This window comes from Drosophila ficusphila, unplaced genomic scaffold (assembly GCF_018152265.1).
Source record: "Drosophila ficusphila isolate 14025-0441.05 unplaced genomic scaffold, ASM1815226v1 contig_197, whole genome shotgun sequence".
Lineage (NCBI taxonomy): Eukaryota > Metazoa > Arthropoda > Insecta > Diptera > Drosophilidae > Drosophila > Drosophila ficusphila.
In genome coordinates, this window is record NW_025064091.1 from 6,176,486 (window position 1) to 6,197,867 (window position 21,382).

Genomic DNA, 21,382 nt, shown 5'->3' on the forward strand with positions numbered 1-21,382 from the left:
TATACAAGTCTCGTTTTTATTGCACGAAAGAACAAATAAGTGAGAAAGTACGATAGAAGTTACAAAACTAAAACTTTACCTTAGCCACCAAAGAATACATAATAAATATACACAAACAATATGGCAGAAACCAAATTCAGACCGGGAACAATCAAACAAACAAATGAACAAACAAACACAAACATTCACTAATATTATGTGGCACTAAAAACAAATACAATATTTTTAACAGAAATTCGTCATATTCTTACAGAAACAGATATTTTTTATGAGATAAACCAGATTTGTAGCCTGTTTTCACTAACAGCGGAAGTTGTACGAGAAATAGCACACGTTTTGCTCGATAAAAGTTTTTTATAGACTGCACTAGCACACACAATATCAGTGTAAACTCACCGTTCACACATTTTATCGAATATGTACATATGGCAAATTAAACTTTTTCTTGGTGAAAACAGGCTTTTTAAGTCCACGGGAAGAAAAAAAAAGAGTTCAGTGGGAGAGAGACGGGAAAAAAGAGTGAGAAAGAGAGAGAAGTGCCGTGCTGTGTGGTGAGAAGTGGACAGAACTGTACCGGAGGTGGTGAAACGTGGTGAAAAGTCATCGATGTTACAGTTAGCTCTGCCTGTTTCCACTTCCGTTTTTGTTATCGTTTCCGTTTCCGCCTGTGCTTATTGCTTCTAAGATTGCGTCTATGAAATGTCCTTCTTAACCTCTAATTTCAGCTAGTACAATTCGAATTCCTCGAGTTAATATTCTGCGGCAAACACTTTGAAAAATAAAGTCTTGCGTGTTGTTCGTTTGCCTTTGTTTGTTTGTTCGATCGCCCCTAGTACTGTTACGATATTTTACAATTGCTTTTAGTTGGAGTTACAAGTTACGAGATACGAGAGTTTCCATCTTTAGCTACACTAAGTATTCTGTGTTTCGTTTTCGTTTCATTTTCTTTTCTTTGTTTTGTTTTGTTTTCTTTTAATTTTCATTAGCCTAGCATGTAGATCATATACGTATCGCTTTAACACTATCGACTAATGGCAATTTCCTTGTAATATGCTTACGTTTTGGTATGGTATTCCTTCTTATTCGCCCCCTATAATTACAGTGTAAGTATCCTCGATATTTATACATTTGCTTTTCGTTTACCTTCTCTCTTATTGCGTGTCTGTGTGTTGGTGTTGTTTGTGGCTGTATGTGTGAGTGGCTTAAACCTACGAATCCACGACAAAAAAAAAACGCAGACAAAAAATGTTCAGTTTGAACTAGAATTACAATTACGTTACTTAGTTGGCTATAAGCTGTTAAAAAAAATACGCTAAAATTACTTATTACCATTTATTGTTACATTTATTGTTTTTTCGCTTCAACCTTACACCCACTTCTCCTCCCTCTAAATCGTAATGCGTCTTTGAGTATGCTGAGTAGTGTGAGTAGACGGAAAAAGCACTCAAATTAGATGATTTGAATCCAAAGTAAATTCCGAAAGGAGTCAGGTTTTGAGCAATTCCTGATTCTGAGACAAGGAACAATCTTGGGAGGTGTAATTCCTTTCGCTTTTTCTCTACTACTTTCAGTATTGCAGTTGACCCCACGAAAAAACCTCACTTTTTTAAATGGAGCCCCCCACTCATTTAGTTCTTATATGGTCTTTAACTATTTTAACTTGATTTAACTGGTTTGTTGGCAGTGACATTTGTTGTTAGATTTGCATCTCTGGCTTGGCTTTTTCTGGCTGTGTTTTGGTCGTCCTTAGAGAGATGGGGAAGTACGGGGGAAAAACTTTTGAGGCATCTGCGTGACTGGTTCTTTGGTCCATTTCTTGGGGGTTTCGGAAGTCAGAAGGATCCAAAAAGGAAAAGTTATTCGGATCTCCAAGTGGAGAGTGGGAGGTGCGCTTCAAAAGGTTTTCTGGACGGATATTACGATTTGTAGCACATGATGAACTTGTGGATGGGTGACTAACTCTTGGCGGGGGGCCGTTATCGGGAGGTTTCACTGTAGGGCCACCTGCAATGCCTTTTGACTTGGCGAATTGTCAAACTCCAAACTGAACGCTCGCTTAAAGGACTTAAATCGCAAGCGGTATTATATTATTATCGTTATGTTTACACTTGATTCATATGGTTAAGCGTGTGAGTGTCCCGCCCGTTTTTCCCGGGGACTTTTCGCATTTTCCTCTTGAGTACTAGGCGTATTTTTTTCGAAGAGAGAGAGAGAGTTGAATATGCTCTATTATTAGTGGAGTTAATTGATTTATGCTGCGAATGTTGGCTGCTCTCTTTTGCTGAATGATCGATCGATAATTATATATATATATATATATGCTTTACATGCTATATACGCTTGTGTCTGTGTCTGTGTGTGTTTGAGTGTGGTGTGGTATGGTATGGTATGGTGTGTGTGTGTGTGAGCTTAAGACATATCCGTTTCCGTCTGTCTGTCTTTGTTGTGGGAGTTGCGTTATGTTCGGTCGGTTTTCGGTTATATAATGATGCGCGCTATAGTTTCTTCTAATTAAACTATGTAAATGTATCTTTTGTTTCGGTTTTCGGTATTCGGTATGGTATTTTCTGAACTTTCTTTGATATTTACTGATATTTTCTGTTCGTTTCGTCTCGGTTTTTTTCCTGTTCTTTGTTTTCTTCATTATTATTTCTCTATCTGCTCTTTTCGGTTTTCAATTTTTCATTTCCGTCTGTATACAAAAAATTGTGTTTTCTGTTTTCAGTTTTCATTTTTTTGGTTGCTTTTTTCCTTGTTTTTGTTTTTTTGTTCGTTTCGTTTTTGTTTTTGTTTTGTTGTTCATTTGTTTAGCGGGTAATACAAATGCTTAGAGTTAGAAAAAAAATGTTTATATATATATATAATATATATATTATATATGTAGAATTATTTGTATGCTTGACTTAGTTAACCTACATTCGAATACATGAACACTTCAAGATATCATTGTAATAAGTAATTTAATTGAATTGAATTTAATTTAATTAAACTGTTACTCTTCTCTGCGATTTCCACTTGCGATTTTCTTGACTTTCTTTTGCTGTTTTCGGGAGGCGGGGATGCTTTTCCTTCCCCAGCCTGTCGTTTTGCTGTTATTGATCTTGTTGCATCGTTTTTATGGTACTCCTGCTTCTCATCGGTGAAAGTGATGCTGATTTTCTCGTTGTTCTTCTTCTTCTTCTCGTTTTTTTTTTTTTGGGTTTATACAGAAATGCAATTTTCCGCGGGCGTCGTCTCGACTTTGTTGATGTTTGGTTTAGTTAACGCTGCGTGACAAGCAAAGTGCGATGTGTTCTACGGGGCGTATGAGTGATGTCGCTGTAAGCGTGAGTGTGTGTGTTTTGTCGTCTGTGTGTGTGCGTTTTCAGTGTTTGTGTGTGTCTGTTTCCGTTTCCGGTGCTGTCCATTTTGGCTGCTGTTCTTTCTTCGGTTGTTGTTGTTGTTGTTTTTCTTCTTCTTCTCACACTTTGACCTTGTCCTTGGGGCAACTTTTCTATGGGTCGCTGATCGCTGATGATTACCAAGCGATCCTTTCGTGGTTTGTGACCTTGTGATCCCTGGCCGACGACAGGCGCTAATTGCCATCGGTTGGGGAATCCTGTCCGGAAGTCCCAGGGCTTCCTTTCCTTCCTTTCTTTATCCGTTTTCCATTTTCTTGTTACTTTACTTAATTGCCATTGAATTTAAAAATTTACTTTCGTTGCGTGGTTGTTGGTGTTTTCCTATTTTCTCCATATTTCTCCCTGCTTCCGTCCATTTCCGTTTCCGCTTCGATATTATTTTGCTCAATGCTCTGCTGTGGTTGGATGTGTTTGTATCGACTATCGATAGACTGACTAGCCGGCTATCGATCATAGTCAATGTGGTTGAGAATGCTGGCTGATTTATGACTGACTGCGCTGACGATAGTTTTTTTGGTTGTATTTTTAAGATACGTTTTTTGTTTTAAAGATTTTTAAGCGGTGTGTTGGGTTCTTTGAATGAAGCGGCTGCTGCGAAGATCTCTAGATTCCATTGTGGTTGTAGCTTTTCTTTCTTAGTCTTGTTTTTGTTGTTGTTGTTGACAAATGTTGTTGATTTCGATGGTTTTTAAATGGAGACGACAAATTGCATTTTGTATTGCTTCTAATACTCCCAATATCATGCATCCTGTATTTCACCTTTTAAGCCAGGCACCCTGTGGTGTTGGTTATGTCCTAAACGATTCGCTAAGTCCTGTACAACATCACGAAATATAACTGTATCTATGTTTTCACCTAGTAAATACAACAAAAACCAATCGCCCATCTTCGAACGACGAACGATTATTTCAATAGCGTCACGACGCACTAACCTGTAATTAAAAAGTATCGATTAGTAAATGGATTTTTTTTTTTAAATATAATATAGTTGAGGCAATCACTAGATTTAATGAGGGGATTAGCACGTTAACTAGTTTACATATGTTTTTTAAAGCTCGTTGTTTAAATTAATCCCATATCGTTCCTAGCATTGCTCAACTATAGTCTACAACTCACCTAAATCGCATACGAAATAAGTAGACCCTCATTCGAGGTGAGAATATAATAACCACCCTGTATATTAGCGTTAATAATGTGAGAAACGTTAATAATATAAACCAAAACCAAAGGAAAATGTAAATCTTCTCATTAACAACGTTTAATGGTAAAATGCAAATGGCGTCGTGTTTCTCCACCTAGAAAAACAGATTCAATTATTATTCGCATCTTGGGTTTTTAGAGCGCTGCATTCGTTACTCACCTCCCCACTTGAACCATATTTAAAAAATGTACATTTGGTCATTCTGGGAAATATGTAAATCATCGGATCCATGCGATCTTCCTGATCGGTCTCCATATAATCTATCACATCCAGGCCAAATGTCATAAATTCGCCATCGAAAAATCGATTCATAAGAAACATTTGACCTGCAAAGGAACCACAAAAAAGATACAAATCAGCACCAAAGAGATACAGAGATACACTTTTCGTTCGGCTTGGTTTATCTATCCTGAGACTATCTGTGTTTATCGGACACGGAATTTCGGAATTGATTTCTCTTTTGCCATCGACCTCCGATTTAATACCGCTCATTTTCCGCTTTTCCCCCCAATGTGCATGGGTGCATTGTGCGATGTGTGGAAAATTCGGCGATTCGAATCGGTACGGCAGGCAAGGCGATGCGGACTTTTCCCAACCCAACCCAATCAGATGCGATCGGATCCGCTTCATCGATCGGCGGCCAACGAGGCGGGAATGAATCGATTTACTTCGTAATTACAACTCACCCACACCCGCTCGCCCCATTAATTACGGCAGATCGGAACGAAATCGGATTCAGATTCAAATTCAGATTCAGATTCGGAATCGAAATCCATCAATTGCCCGCGTTAATTGCGGCTAATTGGGATGGAGATGGAGGTCAATGAACAAACAATGCCCCCAAGGTACGTTAATTTTTATGGCGGACCGAAGCGCATTTCATTGGCTTTATCGGGAGAACAATAAAGGAATTACCATTGGATTTATGCTGCCCAAAGAGAGCACTTAAAATTCTTAACGATTGGCATAATCACTTGCACAATAAACTTTGGATGAAGATGCTTTCGCTGAATGGCGCATAATTATGTTTTCAACTTATTTGGCAACTAGATAGGCAGATAGATGGATGGGGTTTCTCATATACAGAGGTAAAAGCGTGATTCCACTGACACATATTTCTACATCCCGACCGAATGTACATTACCCAGGCAAGAAGACTAAAGTCGAGCATCTTGACAGTACTCAATATGGAAAATGTAATCTTAAGCTTCAAGGAAAAATCGAACAAAAGATACTCCTAAATTAAATAAATCTGATTTTATTACCAGTAAAATGAGGCTCATTAATCACGTAACTCACAAAATTAATTCTGCTGTGTAAAAAATAGATTACTGATAATCCATAACTTTCCCGTAATTTCACACCGCTTAATAAATAAATTCGAAAAATTAGTTTCGAAATCTTCGCGTAGTTGCAGTCAGAAAAATATTTTAATTGGCCGACTGTATTTATAGGTCCGCCATTAAATGCATTTCGTGGCGCCTCACCTTTCAGTCAAAAAAAGAACGCCTCCCGATTTCCATTTTAAACCTCCACTTTCCCCTGCTGACTAATTGACCCATTTCAAATTTCTGGCCAATTAGGCCCGCGTTTCCCAACCGATCGCCCCTCGCACTTTTCAAACGCGATGTCAGCCATTTTATAAACGTGTATTACTCGCATTATTATTGTTTATTTCCAATGTTTTCTGACAGTTCATTATTTTGTCAGATTTCGGATTTCAGCGCGCACGCCCCACGAGAAGAGAGGACCAGAAATCGGGGAGCTTTTGTTTATTTTGATGCGGGGCGGTCAGTCGATAAAAATTCGTCATTGATTTTTCGGCGTAAAATCGAACAGGGAATGTTAATGAACGCCGAATTTATGCTGCGCCATCCCAAGAAACCGTTTTGTTAACCCCGAAACTTTGTTTACCGATCTCACTGGCGCACCTGGAGAATTTGAAAGATTGGCAGGAGCACCGAAAAAAAAGTGGGCTGTGATTTATTTGGTGAAAAAAAAAACGGAGGCCCATATCCCAATTCTTGATCTTAAAACTATAACTGAGCTGTGATTTATTTCACTGGTAAAGTAATATATTATAGATGTTGTAACTGAAGTTTAAAATCATTTCCTAATATGAGTACGTGGTAAATACCTGTCAAGACTCTCAACTTTATAATTCTTCCCTACTTCATATTAATTTGATCTTTTAGGATCAAAACCAAAGATTAATGAAGTGTTTAAGTTTGTGCAGTTTACTTACCTATCACATTTATAAGGGCGAGCAGCTCACACACGTAATATCTGTACGCCCACCAATTGTGATATCTGCAAAACAAATCGAAGCAATTAGTTGTGACTCAGATGTAAATAAATACATGTGGAAGCTTTGCCAATGCCAAAACTTTTGAAAGAGTTTTCTTTGTCTCTGGAGAACTTTGACTCGTGACTCACAGTTCCCGTGAATTCTTTGTTAATTACGGGGACTGTTGAACGGAAGTTGAAATTGTTTGGAAAATTGTCTACAAAAGGTGAATTCAAGTGCATTGTACTTTTTAAACTTTATTTTAAATAATTGAGGATTGAATTGTTTACTTCTAGGGAACTTTACACTTAATGTTGGTAAAAAAAAAGATTCTGAATATTCGATTTTCGTAGAATAAAACAAACAGCAAGATTTTTAAAATAAATTATCACACACAAATTGAGAAAGATTCTAACTTTGAATTTTCTGGGAATTTCTTGCTTTAAACTCTTTCAAAATGCATTTGCACATTGGTGTTGCACTTACCTTAAATTTTCCCACAAATAATCTAAAAGTAATTTCTTTTTTTGTTTTTTCTCGGCTTCGGAACAAATGCCTATGTCTAAGTCCATGATGAGCGCATGAATCTTGCCACCCTCCCAAGATTTCCACAGCCATCTTGGTGTATAAAATAAGATTGCCTGCAAAAAGCGAGAGGAGCGGATAACAGAGGGGATGTAGTGGCCATATGTATACGTATTTATAGAGATCTGCAAAGGTGAGTTCCGCGTGGGCGTGATGTCGCATTGGAACTGTCGTAAAAGCGAGAAAAAATACCCCTGACAAGTGACATTCGCCAGCTGTTGGTTAGATTGCGGACCTCCGATTCCAGCCGAGAACAATGCTATATGGCATATATACCATATAACGGAGGAGGCATTAGTGACTGACCTTCCCCAGCGACATAATTGTCTTTGCTAATTCCATTTCATTTCATTGCATTCCATTTCTTTTGGGCCCTTGTCAATTAGCCATGAGCCATTAGGAGCAGACTGTCCAACGGGCTTACCTACCACAATATCGGGCGATCCGAAAGACAGACAGGCAGACACGAATTCTTGCTTAATTGTACCCATTAATTCGTTGGATCCGTCTCGTGTATCCATGCTTTTATATCCACATCACTCCAAATAATATTTTTTTACTATTTGCTCAGCATTATATTGATCCCGAAGTCCCCAATCCTTCCAATTGAAAAATATACCCAGCAACTCCATATATAAAATAATATAGTACGGGGTATTAAAAAGTCCCAAAACCCCTATCTCAATCTTAGTGTTCCTGCTCGTTATAAGTCCGTCTGTATTTTCTTTTCGGCGGGGTATTTTAATGACCGACCCGATGACAAATTAATAATAACTTGTATCGTAAATTAGCAGGGGATTCTGACCATCTTCAGACAGCTGGGGATTGGGCTGCTGGGCAAATTGTGTATGGCGTGTTTGCTTTGGCACATGACAATGTCGCCCATCATCGTGATCTTGAGTCTGAGTCCCTGGCAGGTGGTAATCCCCATGTCTTCCGATGTCTTACGATCCAACGAGGTGAGAGTTCAGTTTGTTTAGTGGGCGCCCGACTGGCGGCTGTCCGTCAATCCCGGCCAGCGAATTTTCCCCCTCCAAATATTTCACCACACGCGCTGGGTTTCGTGCCCCAAAGTTTGCATTTGTGCGATCTTTGGATTCCTTGGTTTCTGGATTTAGCTGCAGTTCCAAACTATTAGCCATTGTCGTACGCATTTGGCTTTAATTGGCACAAAACCATCTGCATCTCTTCCATCGGCCAGTGACGGCAATCGCTGTACATTTACACAGAAAGCACAATACGTAAGGACAGACTAATATTGCGTGGAATTTAAATTGATTTTTAAGACCTAAAATATTTTTTAAGTCCTTAATAGAATTTTTAATAAATTTGGAATTTTAAAAATTGGAGACAAAAAAATTTAATGGTTATCCTTTTGCGAAAAAATTGTACAAAAAATTGTATTTTGCGAAAGTTGAAAAACTGGGTATGCAGCATTTTTAAGTGTCAGGAAAAACCCCTACCCGCCAAAAATAAAATGATTTTTGATTATTTTATAGCCGTTTTAGCACTTTCAACCTATGTTGCCATATTTCCTAACACAGTTGTTGGTTTTAGGGAGAGTTCTGTTGCCACGCCCTGCCGGAAGTCAAATGATGCGTTTGATTTGCTCCATCACCCCAGTCTGCCCTTTTGTGTATACAATCGCCAATTGCATTTCCCCGACGACAGCCCAAATGAGGAAGAGAAAAGAAGGGTGGCCTCTCTCTCCCCATTTTCCTCCCGCTTTTCTTCTGTCCGTGTGTGGAAAGCAATTTGGCAAGCGTTCAAATGGCAAAAGCGTAGCGTAAATGCAACTGCAGCAGAAGCAACAATCAAAGCGAAAGGCAGAGGGCAAAAGAAAAGTCTTCGAAGAATTCTTCGCTGACTCCAGACACTGCAACCTCATATGGCAAAGAATTTTACGAATTATATATTGATTCAAGTTATTATCAGTCTAAAAATTTAAGTTAACAATAATTCTTATTAAGCTCCTCAATCAAAATTTCCTTACTGGAATTTATCTTTTTACCTATCTTTTTTATCAGTAAACTTCAATCAATGCTCCAAAATAAAAATGGTCCAGAAAATCCGAATAAGAAATAAATGCTTTGGGAAATTTGAAAGATTTTCTAAAGATTAACCAGTGTCCCGCGAAAGGAATCGCCTAGGAAGTGTCTGATCCCATGTGATCCTATCTGTCACTCCCCCAGGCGACGGCCGTTCACTTATTTTTCGAAAATCGAGGGGAGGCCAAAAATACTCGCGCATAAGTCAAATATAAACAGCTCCCACTCCAGAAACCTTTGGCCATATTCCCTATGTTCCCGGTTCTCGGTTCCCGGTTCCCAGTTCCCGGTTCTCGATTCCCTTTCCCGATTCTCACTGGCATATCCATGGGTTTTTGTTTCAGCAATTCCCTGGCATCTGGCCAGAAATATTATTTCACTTTTATGTTTGTCTGCGCCTTTTCAATAAATATCTAGACACGTCGGGCGCAGAAATATGAACGGAGGGGCGGGGAAAGTCGAAACGGGGGGGCTATATAGTGGCGGAGAGGAAGAAATGCCAATTTTTGACATATCAGAGGGAGAAGACGGATCGATCGAATCGAAATGATCGAAATTGATGGCTGCAGGTCTTTCAGTTTTTATGGCTGCATTGTCCAAGTTAATGACTGTTCTGGCCATTAGATCTAAATGGCCGATCGATGATAACCAAGAATTTATGGTAATTGGGCCAGGTGCTGTTGACGAGTTTGTTCCGTTTCTTTTTTGGTGCAAAACCTTGGGGTACTTAAAATCATTTAAGGTGCTGTTACACAGCCAAAAAATTGGATACACTTGGTTGCACATGTTTGGATCGGCTATTAGATATATTTTCATTTTTGTTTTGTGTAAATATCCCCGCCTTGTTGCTCTCGAAAATCAATGATCCACGATTGCCGGCATTTTTTTCGGTTTCTTGTTTTGTTTTTTGTTATTAATAAATCGTGCAACGAAAATTGGGGGAAAGTGTAAATTATAGAAACGCGTCTACGCGTCATTAAGCAGGGAGAATACCATGATAAATTTATTTATAGGAATTTGGGTGACTAGAACGTCTCTATAATCGCTCTGTGACACTAACCGAGAAAAGCTCCACCGATTTTCCCCGCACCGACAAAGTGTGATAAAAATATACATTTAATATTTGTACATTGTTAGCGGGAAGATATATTGTGTAATCGTCGCACCGACCAGCAAACGCCTTCATATATATGTATATGCGACTCGATCTATATATACCCAAATACGCCATATGGAGGGCGACGTCACCGATTTGGTCAGGGGTGTGGGGCCCAGAAAATTTCAGTGGTAGGGGGCTGAAATGGCATCCATGACACAATCAATCTCCTTTAAGCGGTGCCAGCAATTAGCGATGACAGTTTGGGAATAGATCAGGTGGCGGGAAATAGGGAGGGAGTGTAGGAAAAGCGAAGAAAAACTATAGGGGCACATGCGATTTTGATTTAAATGTTTTCTTGATCGGTTCTTAGTAAGGATCCGGGAATTATATCAGTTAGTTAAGGGATCCTATCCATCTCAGTTAAATATCTACAACTGTTATGAGTATAAATTAATTTTTTTTATAAATAAATTAAAAAGGTATTCTGTAGATATATATTTATTTCCCCTTTCCCTGTTGCTTTTCCCGCTAGTGAAATTTGTTCTTAGCGCCTCAGCTCACTTTTTGATCCCATCGATTGCCGATCAATCACTTGCCGTCCATCGTCCCCTTTCTTTCTCGCCCAGCATTCCCGTCTCTGTCTGGCATCGCCTACGTCACAGCTCGAACTATCTTTGAGATACTCGCAGCGGTACAAGGCCAGTCCAATCAGCAGCAACAATAACAAAGCGGTGCACACACAAAATACTTAAACATTTTCATTTGGCTCACAAAAGGCCAAACCGCAAAACAAAAAAAAAAATAAGAAAAAAAAATTGGAAAAAAAAGTGGAACAAATATTTGGAAATTGAAAAGTATGCATGGCGATGTATCTCAATGGGACGCTCAGTCAGCGAGAAATCGCTTAATTACTTAATCCATCAAATCATTCAACGCCCCCAAACATAACGATCAACTGATCTATGGCCGATTTCTGGGTCGACTTTTCGGTTTTATTGGCTGCGCAGGCGTAGCGTCATGAGTTATGGCATCGATTCTTAATTTGTTTTCTATTTTAAATGCCCAAGTGATTGATTACCCTAGGATGTTTTGTAGGATTTTTCAATTAGTTGTCACTTTATCGTAAGAGATTTCTGAATTGAAACACTTTTAATGGGTTTTTTTGAAACCATTGATAATCTAAGGATTTCAGCAGATCATAGATAATATTTCTTTTGGTATCTTAACTTATTTATATTATCTTTGTTTGAACTCATAAGACCCCGAAGAATTGAAAAAGTTTAGTGTGGTCCGGAAATGAAAACCTTTTGTACCTGAAAGAAGAGGCAGAAGCAGACCCATTGGTAGTACTTGTAGTGCTTCTTGTCCGCCGGATCGCCGTCGGAGTTGCCGATGCCCGGATACGGGACCGACACGCCCTGCTTCTTGAGGAAGAGGCTCTTGAGCGTGTAGGTGGACTGGATCCAGCAGTACGTGTTCAGCACATCCTCTGGAATATCTTTGGTGTGCACACAATCGATCGGATTGCCCACGTACTGGCGTGTGGTTATAATTAGCGAGAATGACATCAGAATCATCACAGTTATTGAGTAGTGCAGGCGGAATACTATCGAATCGGTTTTAACGTGACTGACCTTTACAAGGTTTTTCAATCCACGAAATATATCTAACATGGTTTGTCGTCAGCGAATGCTGGCAAGACCGGCGATGATTCTTCTCTCTGGCCTCGCTTTCTTATCGCTTTTCCTTCTCTTCGTTGTATTTTGTTCTTAGTTAGGGTTGCTTTTCGATAGTATCGAATGTCGGGGTATCAGAATATCAGAGTATTGTGTGGCTATCGACCGATTGTGCTCCCGATTCCTGGCTGTGCTTTCTTTTGCGCGGCAGGCCCATTATCGGCGCATCGGCTAATCGGGACTCGAACCGGAACCGGAAGCGCAAGTGCTGCTGGTGGTTCCGGTGGTGCGAATGGCTTTCCAATTCCTCGGGTTGCGACGTGTTCGTTCTTGTGGGTCTCACTGTCACAGAGCTGGGCATCTTCGGGTCCGTTCCTCCGCTCTCCGCTTTCCTTAACCCTATGTCTCACATTGACACTTTGGATTTTCCCCGAGTGTGTTCTTGTTCGGTGGCTACTGCTTACGGTGGGTTTAACATTTTATTTTTTAACTTTGTCCTGCATTTCTTTCTATATTTTCACACAACTTTACTGCACGCATTTATTTGGTTTTTCCAATTTGACTTTCAATAATTAAATTGACTCTTTGACCTTTGTTCTTTCTACAAATTTGTTCGTTGTTTTTATAATTAACCAAAAACCCCAATAACACATTTAAAAAGCGTAAAGAGTAAAAATTGTATATGCTTTGATTGTTTACTATCTACTTTCTATTCCATCTATTTTTGGCCCGTGTTTAATTTTATTAAAATATTTATTTTTGGCTTAAAAGTATATTTTGGTAACTACATTTTATGGAAAATGAATTGCCAGGCAAACATTTGAATTTTCCCGCTGGTTGAATATTTATTTTTTATGCTTAGACAGCATTGAGAATTGCGCAAAGAAACAAAACAAATAAAAAACGCTTCATGCATATAAATAAAATGTGGCATCACCCCCTCCTTCGCATATGTTAATAAACTTATGCTGACTGACGTAGGGAACAAATAGAAGTCCAAAAAATGGAGAACAACAGTTTCCAAATGAACTGTAAATTTTAAAATTGCAATGTTTATAAACAAACTTTCCCGCCGAGTTGCCGATAATAAAATCAAAACAACGGCGATAGCAAAAAGCCAAAGCAAAAACTACACTCTGTACACAGAAAAAAAGTTTATCTTTTATATATTTAATAAAATATTTTTTATAATTCTTTGACATATATTTCTAAGATCTTTGAATTTGACTTAGTTGTAAGACAAGAGTATCTGTTTAATATTATTACCATTATAATTATCAAATAAATGGAAGTTTATTTTAAAAATAGTTTCTTAATTGTCCTATTTTTATTACTTGTAATATAACAATAAACAGTTTCAAAGGTTTCTTTCTGTGTACAAAAATGAGAAAAATCCACGAAAAGTCCACGCACACACAGGTGAAATTGCGTATACGCACACGTGGCCCAGCAAAGTCAAAGGCGAAGGCTGACCAGCGGCAGCCAAAGAATCCGCGGCGGATCGCAACGGATCGAATCGGTTGGGATCGGGGGATATGGACCAAGGCGAGAGCATCGTTAATCTATTTCGTAATCCAGCAGAGTTCAGTCCGATCCCCGATTTGTTTATAAAACACACAACAGAGATCTCCCCATCGACCTGTTTGGGCTTCCTGCCTGCACTTGACATTTCAACGAAACTATTTCGTTGCTCGGCATTGTGAAATATGCCAGAAATGCTGCAAAGATAATGGGGGGTGGATCGTAGATGGAACGCAGGGACTACCAAAAATCCGAGACTTTTCATTTGTTTTCCCCATGAGCACGCGCGTGCTCATAATTATAATGTGGACAAAATATGAAAATGAGACACGGCATTCTGAGAATCGGGCGATGTGACTAATTGGGATTTTCCCTCATCCAAAAACAAAGACACGATATGAAACCAAAAAGCAAAAAAAAACACTTTCCGCCGGGATATGGTACTCGTAAAATCGAACAACAACCGATCGGCCTGAGTTGAGTTCACTTTCGAATGCAGTCAGCGGAGAATGCTAACAAAAACATATATTCCCCCGATCAAAAGCGGCCAGTACACTTTGAAGTTGGCAGACATCAGCAACGGAATTCAATCGAAATCGATTTTAATTCAATATTTTCATCGTCAATACAACTGAGTTGACCAAAAGAGTTCAATTTGGGAATCTATTTCATAATTATTGATACATTTGCAGGCAGCTGATGGGACTTAACATAATTTTTGTGGTGAGCTATGAAAATCCCTAGCTTATGTTTGCACAACATCATGTTCATATATGCAAGTTATATATTTATTTAGTTTATCAATAAATTATTGATAAACTAAATAAATATATAACTTGCATATATTGACAATAATCAAGGGTTTATATATTTCTTCACAGTTTTACGGCACTGATCACGGATCAGTAAAAAATTTGGGGGTATTAAGGCGAATTTATATTAATCATGTTCTGGGCAAATGTTTTCCATTTATAAGTTTTATTTGTTTTATTTAAAAAGATTCTTATGTTCAGTTATCTGTTGCTAATATACAGTGAGCACAGTAAAAGTTCTTCGGTGAAAAATCCAAGTGCAAATGAATACATCCAATTTCCAGCCAAGTTTGGCATTTTTTAACAGTGTTTTTAAACCATAAGCTAATAGTTAATACAAACACTATACCCTACTGCTCATTCATTTTTCGGCCATTCATGTTTTTGGCATGAATCAATCTGCTGCCGCTGACTAAATACTTTATTAAACAAAAGTTATTTAAATAAACAACGAGCCAAAACTTAGTATTTTATACCCAACAATGTGTGAATGATTCGAGACAACAACAAACTCGCATAAAATATAAAAATAAGATGGAAAATAAAAACTTGTGTTTTGCTTTTGGTTTGCGTTTGGGTTTTTGGACAATCGTGTCGAATGTTAATTGTACAAATTTGTGTGCCGACTTTGCGGATCGCCTGTTGGTTTTCGGTTTTTGGTTTTTGGTTTTCGGTTTTTGGTTCTCGGTTTCGGGGGCAACACATGGCCCCCGAATTCGCAGTTGGTTTATTTACTTTGTAAGAGTTAATTATGATCAAGCGGTGGCCTGCACACAGCCCCTACAATACTATATATACGTGTCTATATAAATATAAATTCTGATTCTGCGGGCATGTGGGCTTCCTACTATATGTTATGATCCCGCAATGCAGTCAATGATCTTTCGTGGGTGTTGTGAAAATATAGAAAGCGCTGGGCTTCGGTTTGCACAGTATTTGATCGAACTCAGTTCTCACACTCGTCTGGCTTAAGTTATCGGCTTAATCGGTGTAGGTTATCGGTATTATCGCGCGGGACAAGCGCGGGTCACGTTTCCGACATTGTCGACATTTTCATCGGATTACTTTGGGCACCTCACATTTTTCGATCGCTCACTGGTAAAAAAAAACAATTACGTCGGCTTTGCAATTCGAAAAAAAAGAACGTTTAAACGTTAACGGAAAATGTCTTTTCCCAGGATTGAGGTTGTTTTCAGGGGTTTTCCTCGAGATCAGTTCGGTCGGAGAGATTTTTGGACTTTGGAGCAGCAGGAGCAGGAAAAGACGCGCACGTTCACTTTGCCAACGCAACAGACACTGGCGGGCATTGGCCAAGAAAAGCCACTCGGAAAATGGCCCGGCCACAGCTGACGGCGCGAGAGGAAAGGCCGGAGAAAAAATGAGAGCGGGGAAAATCATGTGGCAGAGAGCAGATCTCTGCGCTGCCAACAATTTTTGGGCAGCAGCAACACGTTCTCTGCTCGCGAGACACGCACACTTCCGGCGGCGAAAAACGGGGGGCGGTGGGTGGCATCAGCGGTCGCGAGTGGGGAAAAACTGGGAAAAGGGAGCGGTCCAGGAGCTGCACTCGCCGGCCATAAACAACAATGGTAGTTGCAACAATCTGTGGCCAGGCCCAAAAGCCTAGAACAAAAGGCATAGACACCCCTTCTTCTCTAAATAAATCTCCCTCCCTTCTTCGAGTTAAAAGTCAGAATGGCATTAAGGCATCGCATAGATTAGTAAGATTAGAAGTAATAAAATATCTAAGAAATAAAAAAATTAATTGATTTTAGTTATTTAATTTTTTTATATGTGATCGATCCTACAATTTCTGTTAAAAAAATGTATTTTGGTTGAAATGAATAAGTTCGTATTAATTGTATTTAAGGTATGCAAATGATTGTTTTAATAATCGTAAATTAGATAGACTGTTATCGACTGTTTTTAGAAAATATATTACACACGCTAAAACAATTTAGACCACTGTGCATTTGGGCAAACTATTTACATATTTGTATTCATTTCTCGCACACTCGCGAATGACAACGAAAGCGACAACGAAGCTAAGAAAGCAGAGGGAAAAGGAGTGTGGAGAAAGGAGAAAGGAGAGTGAAGAGAGGAGAATGTGAGTGACAACGAAAATGACAGCGACAACCCTACGAATACCCGATATCCAATGATTTGAAGCGACATCAAGAAGTCTGACTTTGAGCTGCAAACTCTTTGGATTGCAAGCATACACTCAAAAAAAATTTTAGTCAAAGGCTTGCTTAAGCAAAATAAATGGTAAAAATATTGCTTTAAATTATTTGGTTATTTTTCTTCTAAATAATTTTTGGTAAATATTTTGCTGCCTTTTAATAACATTAATGTATTAGGAAGTTTTCAGAAATACAGAAATTGCTGTTGTATGATAGAAATTAAACTTTCTATCGAACACTCTACAAGTTTTTCTGATTAAGCCCCGACTTAAAAAGATTTTCTCGCAGTGCCGCAATGAAGGGTTTCCGCTCTGCATTGTTGTGATTTCCGCTCATTATTGCTGCAATCAGGCGGCCGGAGCTCTTTGTCCTGTGGCAGGACATGTGACGTGGCGAGGAGCCGGAGCTGGGATTTATGCGTATTTTGATTCCTGCGCCTAGACATCATGCGGGGCATATCAATTGGAGTTTTATGAGGACGGGCACAGCTGGAGTGGTGGGCATAAAAACTGTCTGACATATCCGCTGGCCGATTTGATTAAGTTGTCCCAGCGCGACCAACTGACTTGGCACAGTGCTGGTTAAAATGTTGGGAAATGCTTTGTTTGTGGTTATCTAAATATATGATCCTTTCTATAATTAATTTTATATTCCTAATTAATGGATTAACCACTAATTTTTTGGTGAAGTTTTAACAATGTAAGATTATAGTAAAAATAATAGAATATTATATGTTATTTCCCCTTAGATTCTAGTACTTCTTCCGCGACTGTGGCTGTATTTGTATCTGAATCCCGTTCCGTATTTGTAGCTCGGCAGCTGCCGCAGTTGCCACAAAATCGGGAGTGAGTCGGCCGGAGGAAGTGTCTCAAAATTGAGAATGGCAACTGGAGGCTGGCCATCAAAATTCAATTGGTTTGAGGCACTACGTGAGTCGCCTAGCATACTCAGCCCCCGAAAAATATCCGTCTTGAGACAATGGCGGATCCCTCTGCATAATTCGGCCATTAGGCGATGTTTTTTGGCCCTGCTTTTCCGGGGATTCTGGCAGACAGTGAATCGGCGAAGACAATGTGCGGAAAAAGCCTTGCCTCGCCTCATTAATGCACCCGAAAAGCATAAAAACATTACCCGGATGGGAAATGCATGGGCTCTCTTCCGATTTTTCGCCATTGGGCCCAGCGCCAAATGATGCATTAAAATCAAAGGGAGGCGCGCCCTCGAAAAATAAAAACACGTTAATTATGTCTCAGACTGGCGAAAGGTATCCCTTGTATTTAGAGGTCATCTCAGAATAAAGGGTTGAACTGCAGGTGTTTTGAAAATTGCATTTGGAAAGTTAATAAAATTCATTCCCATGTTCTGCTGAAGACACATATTTCTTGCGAGGCAGAACATAAAAAAAATTAAGCGAATTAAGATGTTCCTGCGGCAGAAACACGCAGATATAAAACCAAATGGGATACAAAGGAATAGTAAATCCATAAAATTTGTGGTTATTGGGCAGATGAAGATCTGGGGAGCCGTTGCCCCAACCACTTTCATGTAGTTTCTCGTTTCCGACAAACACTTTGATGGACTGCTCGATGGTTTGTTGGCATCCCGCCCCTTTTGGAACCCCCCGCCCTATCGGCACCTCCTCCGATCTTTATCTTTATGATTTTATGATCGACAAGGAACCGCACACGCAGATTTTATGAGCGTTGTCAAATGGTTGCGTCAGTTCTCGTTGCGATCAGTAAGAAATATGATTTGTCAGATTGGGTATCAAAAACGTTTTAACGAGCTCATGTATATATCCCTTGTTATTTTTTTGTTTTGTTTTTGGGTATTCCCCAGGGGCATCAGGTGGGGACAAGGGGGGAGTCTCCCCTCCGAACCACACTTGCCACATAAATTATAATTTTTTAGCACCCGCTTGCCCAGCGGGTCGGTGGCGTAAATAAATAAAGTTAATGGAAATATCAAGCACACTGCGCATAAAATTGATAAAAGACGTTTACGCTTGCATTGGGAAGAGTTCGAAAAATGCGGCAGAGAAATACAGCGACCCGCCCATCGGTTCGGGTTTAAACGGGGTCAAGCGATTGCATTCAGAATGTTTTTTTTTTCGTTTTTAACAAAAATAGCGCAGACAAAATATAATAACAGAGCGCACAGAGCTGGAAGAACTGGAGAAAGCGCGTCCCAAAATAGTTCTTGCTTCTTTTTCCGGTACAGCAGTGGCGGCAATATTGCTGCCCCGCAGCAACACGCAACATGGTCGGGGAGCAACTGCAGCGTCTGTGCCGCATTAATGCATCATGCACTCGATTCTACGCTTTTCCGGACTAACAAAAGAGACAACGCCTCGAAAAGTGCGAAAGGTCATTGTTTTGCCAGTTGCTGGTGGCCGATTATTGGTGTTCCTGTGGTGATAACCACGTCCATTATTCCCCTGGGTTCGGCTAGACTGGTTTCCTTTTCGTCCCATACCTTAATTCAAAAATATTTGGGTATGGGTATTAACAATGTTGAGTTTCAAACAGCAGCCAATATTTGTATGCCACGGTTTTTAGGGATAAGCTAAAAAACATTCAAAAATTATTTATTTTCGATGGGGTTTGTTTTTTTTGTTCATTTTTCTTGACCCTTAAAAATGCTGCATACCAGGTTTTTTTCAATATTGCAAAATAAAATTTTGACAATTTTTTGAAAAATAAAAATTTATTTTTGATAGGGAATATTTTATTTTCGTTATTCTCAACGCCTAAAAATTCAGTATACCAGGTTTGTAAATTTTTTTTAAATTTTGACAATTAAAAAAACAAAAAAATATTTTTTTAATGCATAAGGTTTTTTTAAGTCATCACAAATGTTTAAGTTACTGTTAGTTCTTTGGACGGCTGCTGAAGAAAGTAAACACGCGGAAATTGCAATGGCTTTTTAAAACTTTTACAGAAAAAGTAAATAAAATGGGTAAAACCGGAACATAAGGAATTTGTAACCAACCAAAAAGCTTTGACAACTTTTCCGTTAGTCCTTAACCAAGCTCTATTTTGTATTGAAGTTTATAATTTTCCAAGAATTTTCCCAAAGCTCTCACTATTACAGTTCTACACCCGGGAAAAGCTGGAAATCGCTTTTATACAGTTTCGTTACCACAGGATGAAGCTTTTGTTTTTCAAGCTTTTGATGAAGGGATATGATTTTGAAAGAAAATGTTGAAAAGAGACTCACCTGAAAAAATAGTGTAAACGCTACCCATTGATAATATTTTGTGTGCTTTATTGTAAGAGGCCCGCGGCCCTGTGAATTGTGAACTCCGGGAAAAGGCACCTCGGAACCTTGCTTCTTCATAAACGCATCGACCACTGTATACGTTGAGTGTATCCAACAATATGTGTTGAGAACATCTTCGGGAATGTCTCTGCAATAAAAGATTTGGCGATTAATTAGAGGACTATCGAAATGGTCGATCAATTGAAGAGATTCTTGATTTGGGATCACTCACCTTGTATGTACACAGTCTATGGGATTTCCTACGTACTGCCGCGTCGTCACAGCAATCGAGAATGTGATCAGTAATATAACCGTTGCGTTGGTGTGCAGGCGAAAAACAGGTGAATCGATTTTGACATGAGACACCTGTTGTCCGTTATCGATGCGTTATCGGAGGATATCGTGTTTTGTGTGTGGTTTGTTTGGTGGGTTGTTGTTTTAAAAGGTGTTTTTCGGTGGGGACGAAGAGAGAGAGCATTATTATTGGAGGTATTGGCAGAGGTTTAGTTATATAAGTTCAAACGCAAAAAGTAACCCAAAATAGTTAAAAGAAAACGGATGGTGAGATAATTCTCTGGAACGCAAAACGTTTGCTATATGTCTGTTCTGAATGAAATCGAGAGGACTGCTCTCGGGTGCTTTATCATATGGGGTTATATATCTGGTTATGTACATTCATAAGCAATTTCTTTTCCGCTTTCAGGGGGCCTTACAATTAGCTAACTCACTTATCAGTAAATAGAGGGGACTCCAATTCGCTTGCAACCTGAAGATATATGTTTTTTCTTTGTATCTTTATTTGTTTTTACTTTAAATTTATTATTTTATATAAAAATATACGTTTCGAGTTGCATGCGAAGTAGAGAGTTTTAAGATTAATGCGAAATAAATACAATTTGCTTTTGGAATAACTCTCGAATTCATTTCGTTTTTTTACTTTTGTTATTTCTTATGGCAGGTAAGTATAGTAAGGTGTCACAGCAATTGTTTCGACTTCCTCAGCTAGCTTTAACATTCCTTTCTTTTCTGGTATTGAAACAAAACTCAAGGAAACTAAAAACTAAGGTTTATGTGTATGAGCAAGAGATATAAAGAGATAGAGAGAGGTGTGAGAAAAACGAAAAGTGATTGAACTGCTGGGAATGCAAATTTGGGGTTTTTTTTTTGCATTTAAGGCGGATATATAATTTACAGATCAATAGAGATGAGGACTTCTTTCGGAGAAGAAAAATTGACCAAATTTTGGCCGCCATGTATGATTTTTAACTTAAACCAATCAAAGTTCGCTGCAGATTTCGTTATCGAATT

The 21,382-nt window shown here is 39.0% G+C and overlaps 1 protein-coding gene across 3 annotated transcripts in view; it reads right to left on the minus strand.

The window, feature by feature from the left end:
• Nucleotides 1-21,382, minus strand: part of LOC108097954 (innexin shaking-B) — a 140,354-nt gene continuing 118,972 nt past the window's right edge. For 2 of the 3 annotated variants that reach the window (XM_017200561.2, XM_017200562.2), the window contains 7 exons: nt 20,307-20,440; nt 20,033-20,222; nt 7,376-7,530; nt 6,848-6,912; nt 4,762-4,928; nt 4,518-4,696; nt 1-4,333 (listed from right to left, as the gene is read on the minus strand). In XM_017200561.2, coding sequence (XP_017056050.1) covers nt 4,141-4,333; nt 4,518-4,696; nt 4,762-4,928; nt 6,848-6,912; nt 7,376-7,530; nt 20,033-20,222; nt 20,307-20,440 — 1,083 coding nt within the window. In that variant the 3' untranslated portion in view covers nt 1-4,140. Of the gene's footprint in view, nt 4,334-4,517; nt 4,697-4,761; nt 4,929-6,847; nt 6,913-7,375; nt 7,531-11,934; nt 12,309-20,032; nt 20,223-20,306; nt 20,441-21,382 lie in introns of those variants that run through there. The other variant, XM_017200563.2, reaches the window with a different exon arrangement.